This window comes from Scomber scombrus, chromosome 10 (assembly GCF_963691925.1).
Source record: "Scomber scombrus chromosome 10, fScoSco1.1, whole genome shotgun sequence".
NCBI lineage: Eukaryota > Metazoa > Chordata > Actinopteri > Scombriformes > Scombridae > Scomber > Scomber scombrus.
Window position 1 is genome coordinate 29,566,170 of NC_084979.1, and position 19,695 is coordinate 29,585,864.

Below are 19,695 nucleotides of genomic sequence, written 5' to 3' on the forward strand. Positions count from 1 at the left end.
AAATGAGAGAATGTTATTACTTCAAAAAAACGTTAAGAAAGAAGCAGAAGGAGCATAATCTGCCATTTTTCTGTGTGAGACTGAGTGCTCACTCACGTTTGCCCCCTAAAGTCCAGATTATTTGGCTAGTGTGAGTGCAAGTGTACCGTGCTTGAGTACGGTACACTTCCCTGGCACGGTACGCTTGGAAGAGGTGTGCTTGAGCACGGTACACTTGGTCACGCATGCGCACTAGGGATTACTATTTTCCCCGTAAATAAGACATTTTAAATGCCGGGAAAAGAAGCCAATTTTCCAGGGAATCCCGGGAAATCGACAATTTTTAAAAGGCAACACTAACTGAGCCCTGGTCATTTCAAGCAACACAATGCAACGAGGAGACATTATGCATAAATGGGTTCCCAATCCGATCATTTCTTGTGTATTATTGTATCATTATTAAGGCAAAAGAACTCCATCGACATTATAATGAATAGGCTATAGGCTTAATGTTAGTTGACATCCAGCATGCTGCGTGGACTTCATTACATCTGCTGCACGGCAGAAGTTTATTGTCTGTGACTGTGACCTTCATAAAAGTAATATTTTACAAATCTGCATTATATAAACTAACGAAATTCGTTAAAGTCATTTGGCGACTTGTAAGTCATTAAACTAAGTCTTACTTTTACTGGAGTAAAGAGTTGAATCAGGACGTCTGCTTTTACACAAGTATCTAGTGCTGCATACTACTCAGGTATGATTCAGAAGAACAAGCTCGCACTTTTTAATCATAGTGCGTTGTGTTAATTGATTGGCTGAGTTGTGTTTTACCGGCGCACAGCACGCCAACACACACCTGTGCATGTTTTATGAGAGTAAACTGTCCATATGTTTTTGCGCAAACCCCAAAACCAACCTCTCCTATCTCAGCTGCTGCACTTCTGGAGAGGCGGGAGAGGACGGAGAGGTGGAAGTGATGGAGCTGAGAGTGACGGAGGCGGAGGCGGAGGTAGACGTGTTGGAAACGGTCAAAGGAAGAAGCTCCTCGCAGGCAAAGTAGTCCTTGAGGGGAGCGAAGAGGTGACGGATGACGGGAACGCTCCACGCCTTCCCAAGCACCTTCTGCCTCTGCTGCCGGTTCATGTTCCTCACGTCCGTGTAATGTTTGGGGAAACCAAAGATTCTGGAGGAGAATTAAGAGGAGACGACACAAACTTTATCATACATTTACTCGTTTTCTATCATGACAGTAAAGTGAATCTGGAGGGTTTTGGGACCTTTGAGGAACATTAACTTGCTATTGGCTTTATTTACTCTTACACCTCTTTTTTACTGTCTTTTATTGTCTGAATTTCATTGCTTTATTATTTTTATGCTTCTATTAAGCTGCTGGAAACCTAAATTTCCCATTGGGATCAATAAAGTGATTATCTATCTGTGTATCTATCTGTCTGTCTATCTATCTATCTATCTATCTATCTATCTATCTATCTATCTATCTATCTATCTGTGTATTTATCTATCTATCTATCTATCTATCTATCTATCTGTGTATCTATCTATCTATCTATCTATCTATCTATCTATCTATCTATCTATCTATCTATCTCTCTCTCTCTCTATCTATCTATCTATCTATCTATCTGTGTATCTATCTATCTATCTATCTATCTATCTATCTATCTATCTGTGTATCTATCTATCTATCTATCTGTGTATCTATCTATCTATCTATCTATCTATCTATCTATCTATCTATCTATCTATCTATCTATCTGTGTATCTATCTATCTATCTATCTATCTATCTATCTGTGTATCTATCTGATTTTTTGGTAGCAGGATTGTTGCTGTTGTTTATTTCCACAGCCAGCAGTTATTAATCAACATTATCATTAATTTGGAGTTGTGTTTCTGTCCACCTGCTGAATGGAAAGTCCAATATTTTAGCTGTGTTTTTACTCTCTACTAACACCTGAGCGAAATATCTGGCTTTTTAAGCTGCTAAATGCTCCACTATGTTCACCAGCTAGTCTACAGCTAACTGTGTGTGTTTGCTGTTTGGTGCTGAGCAGGTAGAGCACAGTGAATTTTGAACGGCCTTTACTCTGAAATTGACGCTATTAGAGAGCTGAGAGTGAACCAAAACATTAAAGTTGCAGACAGACAGCTAAACAATGAGCTGAAACTCTTTATAAAGTTCTGTAAAGCTGCAGAGTCTCTGATAATTCTCTGTAGGTTTATCACTACGAGACACGACCAACACATTACACTTTAAACTCATGCATTATTATAAAAATATATCAATAAATGTATCTATCATTGCTTTAAGCTCTTAGTCATCCACATATTTAACACCCAACATGTGAATCATCATCATTGCCTACTTTTCCAGTTCAGTGATCCACAGGTTGTCGTCTTTGCCGTTCTGCAGGACCGGCAGCTGAGACACATCTTTGCCTTGCTTCAGAGAGTTTGGATTGGTGGTGATCGTCCTCACTTTAGTGACCTGGGACATTTGTAAATCATAATTGTTTTAAAAATCAGACACTTTACAGGAGAAGTGATGTAGATGACAGTAAGTGGGTTCAGTCACTGACCCTGGCTTCTCTTCCGATCTCTAAACAATCCTGAAGAGTCAGCTTGTCGTTCTGGGAGGCGATGATGGGCCTGATGAGAGATGAACAGCAAGTAAGCACATTTTTATTTAAACACACACAAGGTACTTTACAGGATTATAAAAACATTAGAAATAAAAGAGGCAGGAGACAATATCTTAAATGCATTTAAAAGTAGATGATCGGCTTCTATTGAGCTTCATCAGTCTGAGTTAATCATATCAAGTGATATCTGACACATTTACAGTCTTTTTAGCATCAAATTCCCTCTTAGTGTTTCCCTGTTGAGCTGTGGTGGAAGTATAGTAACAAAAAGACTTTGGCACTAAAAACACTGTAACGTTGGAACATAGAAGATGAAGATTTGACTCATTTGGACGACTGAAGCTTCATATTAGCTTCAGATCAACTTTAAAAAATTTTTTTTTACTGTGGATGTAGTCCTCCATCACTTCCATGGAGTAAATATATAATACATTATTTCAGCCACCATTAATAAAACTGATTCACTGAATGTCTCACCTGCTCATGCCGGGGATGTTTCCCCAGAAACATCGAGCTCTGTGAGCCGGACTGACTTTCACTGCATCCACCATCACCGGGTTACACTGTCAACCAATCAGAGAGCAGCAACAGTCAGTGTCTCTGTGCTCACAGCTTGTTAAGCAGAGATAAACAGCAGTGCAACAGAGAGAGAGAGAGAGAGAGAGAGAGAGAGAGAGAGAGAGAGAGAGAGAGAGAGGAGGGAGGAGGAGAAAGAGAAGAAGGTAAATCAAACTGAGCTGGATGCTGCGAACCTCGAGGAAGCGGCAGATGTTGACTTTGTCGCATGTGTTCATGAAGACGACGTTCTCAAACAGCCAGAAGAACGGTCTGGAGTCGCCTTCTTCGGGCTTCAGCAGCTGCAGGATGCGGTAGTACTCGAAGAACAGCCTGCCGGTGCCCTCTGCCGCACGGAGGAGCCAATTACAGAGCAGGAGAACAGACTCAATTACATGTTTTTACACTAGTTTCAAACACGACTACACAGCTTTAAACATATATATGACTAAAGCATCGAGTGACCAGTTAAAGCTGAAATATTCATTACTTTGACCCACAGCTGTATTAGTTAGTCATTTCATTGACTGGCAATCAACAGAACTTTAACTATTCTACATAACTATCAACTATTTTGATAATTTAATAACAGTTTTAGTTATTTTATATGTAAAAATGTCAAATATTCGCAGGTTGGAGCTTCTAAAATAAGCAGATTTGAAGCTTTCTCATCATACATGACAGTAAACTTTGGGGTTTGTAAGAAATGATCACAGACATTTTACCTTTTTTTTTTATGACAAACGATATCAGAACATTTATTTAATGATCAATTAATCAGTTTGGACATTTTTTTTAAGACAAAATGCCATCATTGTGTGTAAAACCTTTGGTAATAAGTTGGAGTGAAGTTGCCTAAAAAGGTCTAAAAAGCAATCGGGTGATCATTTATATCTTTATGTTTTATAAACAGTCAAACTAGACCGAGTCAATATTTAAGAACTGACATGCAAATATGAGACTCACGTACCATAGAGGCCTTTTCTGAACGGGTTCACGATGGAGAGATCGTTACAGGGGCTGCCACCAATCAGCAGATCAAACGGGCCCCACTGATCCAGCTGGAAGAGAAAATCAATCAATCAATCAATCAATCAATAAGTGGTTTCTATTAGTTCAGTTTTATTTTATCCTCAAATGACTCAAACCAAGAGACCATCCTCACCTCATAAATTATAATTATTAAATGTGTGTGTGTGTGTACGTACGTGTTCCTGGGTGATGAAGCGAGAGTCGCCAACTTGGATGATCTTCGCGTCGTGGTTGACGGTTGCCACGGCGATGGAGTCCTCACAAATCTCCGAGGCGAAGTACTTCTCCACTTTGAAGCCGAGTTCCTTCAGGACCAGATAACCTGAAGAAACACACACACACACACACACACACAATTAATTGATTACTCGGTTAAAAGAAAAAGTATCTGCAACAAATGTGAGGATTATAAATTAAAATATCTTTGGGTTTTTTACTGTTGCTTGAACAAAACAAGATATTTGAAGGCGATATCTTGAGGTCTCGGGAACTGAAGGACAGTTTTTCATGACTTTTTGCCATTTCACAGACTAAATGATTAATAAAACATTATAAATAATCATCAGAAGCAGCAGCCCTACATCTGCTGATCAAACTCTGATTTACGGCTCTCACCTGTCGCGATGCCATCGAACAGCGAGAGAACTCGGAGCGGTCTGCGCAGGTTTGCAGTGATGGACGGATAAACTCTGTGAGGCTCCTACAAAAGAAACAAGGACAAAATCTCATGAAAACAAAGCCAGCGGGTTTCCTGATGGTTTCCATACAATTTAAGATCCCTGTAATCTTATGGATACTGGATTAATATTGACATATATAGTTTAAATACGCCTCTTTCACCCTTCAGTTGGATGTTTGAGCTTCTCTGTGCAGAATGATTGAGTTTCTCTGAGCTCACCTTAAATCTCAGTTTGAGTCATGTGACTACGAGCAGGATTTATGACATCACAACTAGTTTGGAGCAGGCGGGGAGTTCCGGTCCTCTTCAATGATGCCAACGTGGAAGTAACTTAAAACTGCATTCTATCAAAAGGCCACCAGGGGGCGACTGTTTTGGTGTCAAAAGGACTTCCGTCTCTATACAAGTCAATGGAGAATTCACCAACTTCTCACTTGATTTCTAACCTCAGTAAACGTTTTCAAAATGTGTTTATGGTCTCAATCGCTAGTTTAAAGCCTTCTTCAATGCAGTATGATGTTCATTTGTGACATTTTGGCCTCCCTGATTTTATATGTGACGATAAAGCAGGGTATGCATTAGGGCGTGGCTACGTCGTGATTGACAGGTTGATTGGTTCACAGGTTCAGGAGGGCGCCTCATGCCCCTCCTGATGCCCATATAAGTGGAATCCGTGTTTATTTTTCCCGGCATACACCGGAAATTTTCAAGGTGGCGCTGCTCAGATCCGATACTATTGGCTTCCGAGCAGCAGTCCACAAACCAATGGGTGACGTCACGGATGTTACGTCCATTTTATATACAGTCTATGGTTTGGAGCCAATCATGGTCGAATATTTGCACTTACACAGGTGTGATGTGGAAACTTGAAGCCTCCAGAGCACAAACACTGAGAATGGTCTTCACACTGTCTGTATACATTTAGATAAAAGTTCATGTTCTCAGGTTGAGATTTGATTAGAATTTGATCTTTTTGAAGTATTGAGCAGAAAGAAAAATATAAATTTTGTTAGATCACTTTATATAGATTACAGATCAATTCATACAGATTCTTTTATGAACTACAATGTTGATGCATAAATGTAAATGTGCTTTTTTTTGTTTTGGGTTGTGTTTGCTTAAATTTGTATTTTATGTTTGTTATTGTGGAGCTCTGCTGATATCTTTATTTTATTCATGGTTGGATGTTGTGTTGTGCTGTTAGATGCTGAAATGACTGGTTTGTTGTTGAATAAAGTGTAGAATAATTCAATGAGGGCAGAATCACCTACATGGCCAGATAACTATTCATTCATTCATTGCAAACTGATGAAATGTATTTCCAGTAATGTGTGTTGTTATCCAGCACTCAGGCTTTTACACAGGTGAGTTTGCACAGTGTCACAAACAGCCAGCGTCTATAATCACTCACAAACTCCATGCCGCTATTGTTGGTGAAGAAGCCCTGAACACGAATGCTCCAGTCCTCTCTGGGGATCAGCGCTCCGTGAGCTCGGTGAGGCTGACAGATGAAGCAGATCCACGGGTCGAGCTCCTTCAGCGCAGCGAACGTCCCCGGAGCGACGAGGATGTTCAGACAGTCCTCGCAGTAAGATCTGCAGACGGAGAGAGGGAGAGGACGGAGAATAAGAAGAGAAGATTATTTAATAAAGAAGAAAACACAACTCTAGAAAGATGAATTAAAATGTAGAGAAAGAGACGAAGAGAGCGACCTGCAGCAGCTGTTGTTGCCACACAGTATGACCTCCATGCCGTAGCAGCAGATGGTGCAGTACGACTGGTAACCGTCTTCATCGTATCGATGCAGAGTTTCTGTAAAGTTGTACTGCGGGGACACAAACACGAAGTTCAGGGAGTCACACATCTCACACAGACTCACAGAGCTCTGATAGAAGACTTTACATGAGAGGCTGATGGTTTCTTACTTTACACGTCAAGCAGAGGCTGCCTTTAAATAGAGGATGGAAGATATCAACGGTTTCAGTCCCACAACACAAACAGAAACCTGCAGACACAGAATCAGAGAAAGCAAGAGAGAGACTGAGTGATATTATCCACACACACACACACACACACACACACTGGACTGTGCGATATTTCTATGCAAATGTGCAATATATTTTGTATTTTAAAAAGAGTTTATTTATTTTATTTCCTCTGTTTTATTATTTTTAATATACAGCACTTCGAGCCATTGCAACAAAATCTTGCTCTGATGTGCCCTGTGTGGTGTTTTGTCTGAATCAGATTAGATTAGATTAGATTAGATTAGACTTTATTAATCCCACAACAGGGAAATTCACTTGTAACAGCAGCAAAGCAGAAGCAAAAAGATGTGTAATATACACTACAACAAACAGAAACCCTTAAACATATACATATACAATAAATAAACTAGTGCTATCCGAGCTAAAACAAGTACTAGAAGTAAAAACAAGTACTGACAAATAAACAGGGTTTCTGCAGGTTTAAACAAGTTCAATTTAAGACATTTTAAGACCTTTTTAAGACCTTTATGAATTAAATTTAAGACCGACACGAAGTACGACAAAATAAGGAAGGAAGGAACGGAGGAAGCGATAAATAAACATACATATTTAAGACTTAACTAAATAAATAAAGACCTAGTGTGCAACATATGGACGTATTTAAGACTTTTTAAGGCCTTAAATTGAGATGATCAAATTTTAGACTATTTAAGACTTTTTAAGACCCAGCAGAAACCCTGAATAAAGTCTATCTACCTACCTATCTATTTATTTCTTTGTATGCATGTCATGTTTTCTGTCATGTAATATCTTAATAAGAGTCAACACTGGAGCGTTAGTAATTGAAACACATGTAAAATAAACCGTAGCCACTAACTGACTGATGATGATTTGACCATCAGCAGTATTTAAAAATATTTATGCATAAAAAAGGAAATTAGTTTAGAATTGAATTAAACACAACATGTTTAAATTCTCACCTTCAATGTCCAGTTTCATGTCCATGATCCTACGAATAGTCTCCTCTGTAAGAAAAGACACAATGAGAGGAAACAATCACCAAAAATTTAATTAATAATCAAGCTGCTTTTGTTGTAGGAAATCTTAATAAGTTTATTATTATGAATTCATTGTAATTTGTCAAAGTGTATTTTGAAACATCTGTTAGCTTTGTTATTTAACTCACTGAAATATCAGACTGATTCAATTAAAGTTTGCCCATTTGCTGCCTGTGCTTTATAAATAAAGTGTAGTTGACTGATTGATAACATGTTCCAGTCTTTATGTTTTAAGCATAGACTGTATATAAAATGGACGTAACATCCGTGACGTCACCCATTGGTTTGTGGACTGCTGCTCGGAAACGAATAGTATCGGATCTGAGCAGCGCCATCTTGAACATTTCAGGTGCATGCTGGGTAAAAAAAAACACGGACTCTACTTATATGGGCATCAGGAGGAGCATGAGGCGCCCTCCTGAACCTGTGAACCAATCAACCTGTCAATCACGACGTAGCCACGCCCTAATGCATACCCTGCTTTATCGTCACGTATAAAATCAGGGAGGCCAAAATGTCCCAAATGAACATCATACTGCATTGAATAAGGCTTTAAACTTGCGATTGAGACCATAAACACATTTTGAAAACGTTTACTGAGGTTAGAAATCAAGTGAGAAGTTGGTGAATTCTCCATTGACTTGTATAGAGACGGAAGTCCTTTTGAGACCAAAACGGTCGCCCCCTGGTGGCCTTTTGATAGAATGCAGTTTTAAGTTACTTCCGCGTTCGCATCATTTCAGAGGACCCGAACCCCCCGCCTGGTTTTAAGTAGTTTCATATTTACTGTTCAGACATGAGCGTTATCGATGATGTCATCTAAACTACTGGCAAGAAAGCGAATAAGTGTATTTACCAAAATGTCTAATTATTCCTTTATGTGCTTCAACTATTAATTAACACCATTTTCATTTTGATGTGATCTATTTCTCTGTCATTTGAATATTTTTATAAAGAAACTCATCAATTTCATAAAATAAGTGTACATGCTTTATATTCAGTGTGTTACCTCTGAGTTTCTGGTCCGGCTGTTTGTAAACGCCGGCGGGCTCGTTGACTTTGTTGTAAATTTTTGCGTAGGCTCTCTTCTTGTTCGGCACGTAGTTCGGCGACGTGTCGTCATCGAATCCATCAAACAGACTGCTTTTCTTCTTCACGCCCTTCCCTCCTTTCCATCCTCCCTTACTCTTCCCTTTCCCCCATCCTCCCTTAACGCCTTTTCCCAGATCTGACGGCTCTTCCCACGCTGATGTTCTCCCTCCTCCGCTTTTATGGGAGGACTTTTCGACGGAGTTGCAGGACAGTTTGTTTAAGGAGACGTTCATCTCCTTCAGCTCAACGCTCATGTTGCTCTTGCTGCTCATGGAGGAGGAGGAGGAGGGAGGAAAAGCGGCCTTCGGGAAGAGCTTCTTCTTCGCATTTGGTCTGTTTGTTTTAGTGACACCTGGACAAAAACAACCAATCATACATGTGATCATCTTATCTTTTACACAACACTAACCCAGAGTCTTGCTAGTGTTGCTGGAGCTTTGACCCTTTTTTTAGGCTGTTTTTCCCTTCATAGTGCCCATTAGTAGGTAGTTATAATGATATCTGACTGCCGTTCTAATGTAATCAGTCTATGATCTATTCAGGTACTTAATGAGTTTTTTACCATTAGAGGAGGCCACTTGATTGAGTCCATCAGGCCCGGTAGGTTTAAAGCCTTTAAAGGCCCAGTCTAACATCTTCTTCAGCAGCTCTTCTTTGTCCTCTCGATTCACTGAAAACATCTTGTTACAGCGCAGAGCTGCTTCCTGATGACCAGGGACATGAATGTGAGTTTAGAAAGGCACAAAATGGAGAGAAAAAAACTGATCTGGTGACATTTAATAAATGCTCAGGAGGAGGAAATCTAATTCTGTTGATTACTCAGCCCTCCTGGACAACAGGCGTTAACTCAAAAATGAGGTATAGTTTCATTTAAATGAGACGTATTCACCACAATTTCTCAAAACATATGTGTAAAACTTGTGGTAATAAGTTGGATAAAAAGGTCTAGCATAAAATCAGGTGATAACTTATATCTCCTGCTTTATAAACAGTCAAACCAGACAGGAAGTCGTCACTTATACTCACTACACTAAATATAAAACAATATATAAAGACACACGCTCACCTCCAGCGCCAGGAAAATGGCTTCTCTGTAGGTCTCGAGGACGGCGAAGGACTTTGTACAGAAGCACTCGGCGAAGTCAGCGAACGGTTTCATCGTCTCTTCACTGACCTGGAATCAGAAACAAGAAATCAGTGAAGAATCTCTAGATGTCCAAATTGTTTTGATATGAAAACAGTGGTGCAGGTCAATATGCAGTCAGTGTTTAACGTTACTGTGAGATAAGAAAAAAAATCCAGTGGTGAAAATGTCACAATATTAAAGAAACGCTTGATGTACTGAAACTATTGACCCTGAAGAGGAATTCAAATGAAAACTAAAAGTCCCTGTTTCCAGTCAGTTTTTCCACCACCATTCTTCCTCTCCTCTTTATTCCTCCTTTTTCTCCCTTCTCTCTCGCAGAGAGCCACCAGGTCTCATGTCTGTTTATAAAGGTAAGTTAAAGCCACCAGGTCTCATATGTGTTTATAAAGGTAAGTTAAAGCCACCAGGTCTCACGTCAAACTCACCTGAGATGACACCGTCTGTCCGAACCAGCTCACCATCATACTCCCTGGGATCTGAAGCTGTCCTCTGCACGTTACGATGACGGCCGGCCAGAGAGCGAAGCCCTGCACCTGAACCCAGATCAGCTCCCCCTGTCTGTCCTGAGACACACACACACACACACACACACACACACACACACACACACACACACACACACACACACACACACACACACACACACACACACACACACACACACACACACACACACACGTTAATGCTGACAGTTTACAGCAGGAGGGTCAAACTCATCTTCATTCAAGGGCCACATATACACAGCCCAACTTGATCTTATGTGGGCCAGATCATTAAAAAGATGGAAGGAATGAAGGAAGGAAAGACAGATGGAAGGAAGAAATGAAGGAATGAAGGAAGGAAGGAAGGAAGGAAGGAAGGAAGGAAGGAAGGAAGGAAGGAAGGAAGGACAGATGGAAGGATGGAAGGAAGGAAGGAAGGAATGAAGGAATGAAGGAAGAAAAGACAGAAGGAAGGAAGGAAAAGAAGACAGGAAAGAAAGAAAGAAAGAAAGAAAGAAAGAAAGAAAGAAAGAACAGATAGAAGGAAGGAAGAGAAGACAAGAAGACCCCTGGTTTACATAAATACATATTAATCTTGTTTTTGGTTTATTTGCACAAAAATAATAGTCACAAGTAAACATGTGCGGGTGAAGTATAAACCCTCTTTGGGCTTCTATTTATATGTATGTATCTAGTAAAGTAAGTAAAGCTATTGGTGAAACAGATTATTGGCTATAAAACTATAAAAATCTGAAATATGGAGGAAAGTTGGAAAGAGTTCAGTGTGAACCTTCTCTATGTGAAAAGTTTATTTCAATAATGAATTATTGAAATAAACTTACATTAGATTTCACCTTCTGGCCCGTCGAGTTGGTTGGTGTGACCGTGGAAACCATCTTGACGTTGTCATCATCATCATCATCATCATCATCATCACTGCACACGATGTATACAGACGTTGGAGTTTTTTTAGCTTAAAAAAACCAAACAGTGATATTTAGATGTTTTCTAATAAGTTTAACCGTTTTTCTGATGCACACGTGTAAATTTAATGTATATATGTTTTCTTACTTCCTGATTTTATTAATCTGCTGGTCCCCGAAAGTTGTGACTCCTCGGTCATGTCGACCACATCTGATAAAAAAAACAGAATCACAGTCATGTTAGTTACGCTGTCGGTATCACAAGAACAACAAACAGGGTTTCACCAAATTTAACAACTTTTAAAACTTTCTTTCTGTTCTTTAAAAGTCGTTTAACTTTGATATTTTGACCGAAGTATGTCAGATTAATTTTATTAAGTCTGCAGGCTCTAAGGTATATTATTTCCCCTTTAAATATTTATCTTATTGTGCACATTTAATCTCTCCCAAATTGTACAAAGTTCATAAATCTTGTAAATGTATGGTCAGCAGAAGAGATGATACTGCCTTTGTTTAGTTATATGCTTGTGCTGCAGTCTAAAAATAAGAAATAGATCAAAAGAAAAGGTGTGAATCAGAGCATAAAGAATTTAAATCTCTTCTTCATTGAGGGCGCCACAGTTGTTGAATTCACTCAAAATCTACGGACACACTGCAGATTAGCTCAGTTTTAAGCTTTGTGATTGGCTGTTTGTTTCCACCTTGAAAACGTCTATCCTGAAATCTTCTCATATACACAATTTTGTCCTTTTGAAATGATTTAAAAGACATATTTTCTAACACGGTTGTTCATTATTTGAACTGATGATTTAACCAGAGGAGTTTAATATTGATCCAAGCTGTAAAAAACGATGTAGGATTTTTATTTCCAGAATCAGAGACGCCTGAAATGACTCCTCCCACTTCTCATCTCTATAAACAGATGATGATGATGATGATGATGAAGCTGAAGGTCTCACCAGATGAATTATCAGTGTAGTCTGAGTCCTCATTGTGTCTGTGATGTGGGGGAAGCTGTAGACTGGGTTTTACTGCAGATTCATCACCACTATTATCTGATGAACTCTCTTCATTATGTCTCCTGTTGTAGCTCGACTGGACCGGCGGTCTCCTTCTGCGTACTCGGGGTCTTCCCGACACTCTGCCCGGTCGACGTGAAGCTTTGGGGGTTTTGTTGCTGTTGGACGGAGGCTTGACGCTGCTGAACAGCTTCAGACGGGAACAAACACACACACACACACACACATACACACACACACACACATAAATACATTATTGTAAATATTAAAGAACACAAAACAAACATATATGAATTTTCTTGTCAACGTTGATCATTTTATCTCAATAGATCTCAGTTTGTGAGGCTGAAGAGATGCCTGTATGCATAACTATTATTTATCTTTAATTAATTCACTTTATCTTTACTGCTCTGTAAAGTCACAGAGTCTCAGTGACTGAGAAGCAGAGAAAAAGTATTTTATTTGTGTTTTCGGCTATAAAGGCACAATAACATTTAACAGAATAAAAGGTAAGAGTAAAAATCTCTATTACACACTGTCTTTGAATTGAAACTGCTATTAAAAGCCAATCAATTCAAACTAATTATGTGTGAAATAAAAAAATACTTAATTATAATAAAATAAAACATTCTGCTGACTTACCTTAGCAAACACGTCCTTCCTGTGCAGAGAGCTGGGCAGAGCCAGGAGAGACAGGAAGAGTCTGTGCAGAGTGGAGTTAGGTCTGCTTCCTTTCAACACCTGAACAAGACCATGAAGAGACACTCTTTTAATGACATGTGATATTTAATAGACAAAGCTACAAAAAGATCAACAACTTTAAGACTGTAGTGTTTTCCTGTTTAACTCATCACAGATATTCAGTCCAGTAATCATCTAACCATGAAGTTGTTGTAGGTTTACCTTTGCCCAGGAGCGTTTTTCTCCTGTCCCTCTCTCCTGTTCCTGCTTTTCGGCCTTGGTGAAAACGAGGTAGCTGCACACACCGAGCTGCACGCCCAACTCTGACAGCACATGTTTGGATAATTCATTACCCTGAGGAGAAAAAAAAACAGAGATCACAGGTAGCAACATACAGATTGGTAGAATTAGATAAAGTCAAGAATAACATTAGAAACTGATGTTAAACTGCCTTTAAAGGATTAGTCTGCTGATGTTTTATATTTGTCTTGTTGGCAAATTACATGAAAATACTATTCATCCTATTAACATGCAGGGTTCATAATTAACCTTTTGTCCACCAGCCAAATGATGATTGAATGTTCAACAGATCGTTCAATGTTTTTCTGTTTCCTGACACTTTTTTCTGCAGATTTTAAAAGAATTTTGAGCCCTACTAATAAGTGTGATAGATGTATCCTCTGTGCCATGAAGCTCCATTGTTGAATATTATAAATAAATAAATAAAAATCTGTGCAAACTTTCTTATCTGCACTTTTTGTCGCAAAAGCTTTTTTGTGGGTAAGGGTCCGAAAATGATCACAAATACTTAAATGAGCCTCACCACTGCACTGGATGACATGTTGCTTCATTACCACAAAATGGTAAATGGTAAATGGACAGTACTTATATTGCTCTTTTCTAGTCGTTACAACCACTCAAAGCACTTTTACATTACATGTCTCATTTACCCATTCACACACATTCACACACTGATGCAGGGAGCCAACCTGCTCATCAGAAGGGAGACTAACCATTCACACACATTCACACACTGATGCAGGGAGCCAACCTGCTCATCAGAAGGGAGACTAACCATTCATACACATTCACACACCGCTGGCACAGCAAAGGGAGCAATTTAAGGTTAAGTACCTTGCCAAAGGACACATCGACCGCCAATCTTCCAATTGGTGGACGACCGCTCTACCTCCTGAGCCACGGCCGACCCGTAGCCACACACACACACACACACACACACACACACACACACACACACACACACACACACACACTGTGGATTCTTCCACCGCTTAAAATAGTTCCCAAAAAATGCACAATTTCCTTGTTTGTTTGCTAGAAAGTAGGAAGTTATTGAGTGTTTAAAAATTGAAAGTTTATCATCATGAGGTTTTTTTTTTTTTTTTACAGAGTTACGTTTTGAGGAGGCTTGACGGAGTTTAAAGGTGAGAGCCAAAGACAGAGTGGGGAAATCATGAAGTATTAAGAGATGGACTAACGCATTTCTGGTTTGCTCTTGTCGTGGGATTTGTTGACAATAAGAAAAATTAAAATTATTTTAATCAGCCGCATCCTTTAAAGGCTGGAAAACACAGTGTATTACCAGACCTAGTACGTTTATGAAGTTTATACTTAAACTGATTTTACAGTGTCTGCCTACAGAGCCCTACAGCTGGCTGCAGAAATAAATCTTCTTACGTTGATATTTTCGGGATGTTTCAGCACCGTGCCGATGTTCCTCAGAGCAACGTCTCCGAGATGCTCAGGAATACTCTCCACTAAACTCTGCAGCGCTGCTTTGTAGAAATCCACTGCGTCCTTCATGAAGTCGTCCCTCTCCTGTTCCCCTAGATCCACGACAGCGGTGGCCCACAGGAAGTCCATGGCACGCGAGCCTATGTCGACCTCGGTCATAGGGAGCAGCTCCTTCTGGTTGCGGAGGAGAGCCACGTCTCGTTTCCTCAGGAAGCGCTCGGCGACGGAGGGCCGGAGGATGCTGGCTGCGTAGGAGTTAACCAGCATGGAGATGAGCTGGAGCTCCACGGCCACGTCCGCTGTGCCGTGCTGCTGCAGCTGCTGAAGTGCTCTGAGGGGCTCCAGAGCGTGGGAGAGGAACAGGAAGTGCAGCTTGACTTTAGCGTCCATCAGCTGAGCTCTGATCCGCTCAGCGTCCTCGGCTTGTTTCAGGGACTTAAAATACTCCACCAGATCCCTCCAGCTGTTCACCATGTTCTGCACGGTGCAGACGATGAACAAATACTGCGCAGAGATGGAGCGGGAAGGGTTAAAACAATGAAAACCAGTGAACAGCACTTTCAGACTGTTGTCAACGGAGAGGCAGGTTGAGTAGTGACGGTGGATGTCTTTAATCAGGTCAACCACACAACTAAAGGAAGCTAAAAGTCCGGCCTGGCAGGCTCTTCCCACCATCCCAGGAAGTCCGCAGAGGGACACTAACCTCGGGTTGAAAGCCTGCAGCTGGGAAACAAACACCTGGCTCACCCCCGGATGTGGAGCGTCACAGTAAAACACAGAAATGTTGGACAGAGAAAGCCCGAATTTCTTCAGCGTCTGAATCAGAAGGCGTGCGTCAGAATCTGATGTTTGTATGACGGTGATGTCTGCTGATGTCTGCAGATCAACAGTGTCCACGCTCATCTGCAGAGTGTCCAGCAGCCGCACCGCACCGACCCCCGAGCTCTGATCGTGGTAGCCGATCAGGACGACGCTCGTGCTCCATCCTGCGTCCAGTTCCACCCCCACGAACAGGTAGAGGCAGTACGGTACACGCAAGCAGGCCTGGATGGTGTCGCTGAGGCTGTTTGGGCTCAAGATGGCCGAAGCCTGAGCGTCTGTGTTTGTGATGAAGTTCGAGTATTTTCTGATGAAGCGCAACGAAGTGTCTCTGCTGTCGAAACTACTTCCTGCTGCTTTAGCTTTTTCTGTCCTCTGTGACTTTACACACTCTTCTTTAACTGTAGTCTCCATTTTCTCCTCCATCGTCACTTCCACCACTACATCATCATCATCATCGGATATTAACACTATCACATTTGGGTCGCTGTTCGCCGTCTCCTCCGCTTCTTTCATTGGTTCTTCCACCGTTTTGTCCTTTGTCTTTACAGTCATCTCCACCTCAGAGGAACAGTCATCTGAAGAGGGAATAAAAACATACAGAGCACATTTAAACATACATGTGACGACTTTAACAGACAGGAAATACACAACTCTACCGGCTTCATATTTCTGTTAGAAGTTACTTTTGTATTACTCATACATACAGTAGATTGGCTTAAAATCGACCATGAAAAGATTAATATTTGGCACCTTGTCTATATTTCATGTTTATTTTTTACATCACAGGTCACAAATTGATAGTGTTTTGTGGTTTTAATGAAACAGATTTTTAATTCCTTTGAGCATAAGAGATGATAATTAAATGACACATTGACAGCAAAGTTTATTTTCAGTGTTTTCTTTGTTCTTAGATTAGTTTCTCTAGTGCCAGTTTAGTTCTTTTGGTTATATTTGCTTTTTGCCTTGTTAAATTATTTTGGGTTTATTGTGAATTATGATTTGTACTAAGTAATCATTGTATTTTTCATTGAAGAAGATGTGGAAGATTCACCTGTTTTGGCCATATCAATACATCTTTTCTTTCCCACGCCTGCCCAGATGTGTTTCTCCTATAACATTGTTGATTGCTTGGTTCCTACAATTGGCTGATATTTGTGACATTACTGGGTAAAACACTTGAAAAAATCTTATAATGGACCTCAATAAACTGGGTAAATAAAGTAGCTCCTATACTGTAAAGGCATTTTTGAATTTTTTTTAACAATCACACTAAAACAACCAATTATATGAAGCGCTACACACCTTTGCTCCCACTTGTTTCACCAGGAAGCGTGTTCTGTCCTCCTTTGACATGTGAGGGATTGTGCTTCTGGCCTTTTTTGTTCCCCGTGAAGAAATTCTGAAACCACTGCAGGAACGTGAACGCCACAATAGTGTTCCTCTTTATTAACTCCTCCATAGGGATGTGCTGGAGAGAAGAGAGAAAGGTGAGTTTCAGTCTGATAATCATGTTTATATCCACCAAAACTCTCAAATATGGTCTGTTTGATGTGACTGTTTAATAATAAATAAAAAGAATAATGATAATAATAATAGTAGAATTATGATTATTATTATTATTATTGTTGATGAGCTGATATCTGCCGGCTTCATCAGTCACACTTCCATCAGCACAGGGACAAATTGTTATTATGGTATCAGTTTTACTGTCAGGTAATGATGATACTCACTCGGACGATTCCCACTTTTCTGAATGCACCCTGCAGTAAACTGTAGTTGTGAATGCAGTCCACATCATCAGTGACTTGGAACCGGACCTTGGAAAGATCCAGAGAGCCTGGAAACAGCTGTTCCATCAGCTGACAATGGGCTTCACCTGGAAAATCACACAAAACGTAACTGATGATTAAGCTCAGAAATAAATGATAATGTCTTGATATTAGAGTGACAATAATTAGTCGACAAACAGAAAATTTGCCTTAGACATTTTTGATAATCTTATAATTAGTTTGAGCTTGATTGGTTTGAGCATAAATTCACTGATTCCAGCTTCCCAAACATGAATATTTTCAGACTTTCATGCCCTTCTCTGATAATAAAAATGGTTATCTTTGGGTTTTATAGTCGGGCAAAATAAGACACTTTCATGAGGAACTTGAAACTGACATTTTATGAAACACACAAATAAACCATCACCCTGTAAACACCCTCAAATTACACCTTAATTTATGATTCCAGGCAGGTGAGGCTGCTTGAAAAATACACCAATTTTCACAGTGTTACATTGGCATCTTGAAACAATTAATAAAAGACTCATATCATTTCTAAACTGTAGTAAACAAACAATGACATTGTGTTCATTCATTCCTACATTAAAAACACCTGCATGTTGACCTACCTGTGCATAACTGCTCCAGTTTGGTGAAGCTGGTCTGTAAAGTTTCATTGAGCCAAGCCAGCGCCTCATAATTTTTAAATGATTGATCTCCATTCAGGTTTCTATTCACTGCCATCTCACACAGGGACCGACCTGCAGAGATATCATGTAAATATGATGTCACACATATACACATGGAGCAACAAGTGTGACTCTGAAGTCTCAATAATATATTTGTTTTTCTTATATTGTTTTATGCATATGGGAGATATTAGTTGTGTTTTAAAAGACTTATGATTACTGTAAGACTTAGTGACACCAACCATGAACCACTGTCCAATAACAACTCTCTTTACATTTTAGAGTTGTAAATTAAACTATTGCTCTATTGGTAGACTTGTAACATTACCAAGTCCAGCAACAATAACAGCCAATGGCATGGTTATAAAAAATTGTCAGGAGTCAGCTACAGACACGTGACGCGGATTGATTAGTACCTTTCTCCTGTGTGCATTCATCAAGAGAACTACATGTGGCTTTTCCCGATTCTGCGTTCACATCATGTGTCGTTCAAATAATCGTTTATCTCAGTATCAGGAGAAGAAAAGCAAACTGCTACCTAGAAATTCAGGGTTTGGCGATGTGATGCTATTTATTTGACTTTTGTCTGTTAACAACCACGTACTTTAAGTTTACCCTGATTATTAATTCCAAGTAAAAACAAATTAAACAGCCAATTAATTCATTTTTGCCCACACCTTTTACAAAAGATTTTGACAGAAATACTATTGTTTTTATTTATAATTCACATTGAAACGTTTATCAAAACAAAACTGTGAATATTTTAGCACAAACGGCACCACATGTGTTTTAAACTTTACCCAAATAAATGATTAACTTTTATTTGGCCGTTACTGATTCACCGCTTGGACCTGAATGCAGCTGGAGTTTACGTTCTCTGCACCAATCAGATTAGCGCGGGTGTTTTTTTCTGACCAATACAATCGTTGTTCTAGAATGCACATGCGCGTTCTAGAACGCAAAAAGTTGCTCCCGACAACTGACACGAGGTCAGATTACGTGCCGACGTCACCGTGAACTACTGCACTGGACATCTGAGCCCAGATCAGCTGTTTACAGCGAGTAACACTGTGGCGAGCCATGTTGGGACAATAACGAAGGGAAATCTCAACGAGTGATACATTATCTAACAGCTAATATAACGATAAAGATTAGCCATGTACGGTAACGTGAACTTAAGGACGAGTATGATCCCAACGTTGCCATTATGACCAAAGTTTAGTTTATCGGCATTCGTTCCCCGCGACCTCAATTACACAGATGCTGAAAAGACGTGACGTTAATGTTTCACAAAATGCATCTAAGAGTTCAATCAAACTCACAGTTTAACTGGCTAGCTTATTTATTCGTTCCACAATTT

At 39.9% G+C, this 19,695-nt stretch overlaps 1 protein-coding gene across 1 annotated transcript; it reads right to left on the reverse strand.

Moving 5' to 3' along the window:
- Positions 1-903: 903 nt before the first annotated feature.
- Positions 904-19,417, reverse strand: LOC133987754 (uncharacterized). The gene is made up of 26 exons (XM_062427198.1): positions 19,348-19,417; positions 18,276-18,407; positions 17,608-17,753; positions 17,180-17,345; positions 14,999-16,452; positions 13,523-13,654; positions 13,247-13,360; positions 12,560-12,809; positions 11,749-11,811; positions 11,520-11,650; positions 10,621-10,758; positions 10,115-10,222; positions 9,611-9,752; positions 8,966-9,400; positions 7,879-7,923; positions 6,836-6,915; positions 6,623-6,735; positions 6,322-6,505; positions 4,847-4,931; positions 4,408-4,553; positions 4,170-4,260; positions 3,397-3,545; positions 3,122-3,207; positions 2,582-2,651; positions 2,369-2,490; positions 904-1,165 (listed from the first exon to the last, which is right to left on the reverse strand). The coding sequence occupies exons 1-26, from the start codon at positions 19,415-19,417 to the stop codon at positions 904-906; spliced, it is 4,914 nt and encodes a 1,637-aa protein (XP_062283182.1).
- Between the last annotated feature and the right edge of the window lie 278 nt (positions 19,418-19,695).

Coding starts and splice junctions, on each gene's coding strand:
- LOC133987754 (XM_062427198.1), bottom strand. CDS start 19,417: ATGGCTCGCCACAGTGTTACTCGCTGTAAACAGCTGATCTGGGCTCAG. Junction 11,651..11,748: donor CAGATTAATAAAATCAGGAA/GTAAGAAAACAT, acceptor GGTTTTTTTAAG/CTAAAAAAACTCCAACGTCT. Junction 9,401..9,610: donor TCAAGTGGCCTCCTCTAATG/GTAAAAAACTCA, acceptor GTTTTTGTCCAG/GTGTCACTAAAACAAACAGA.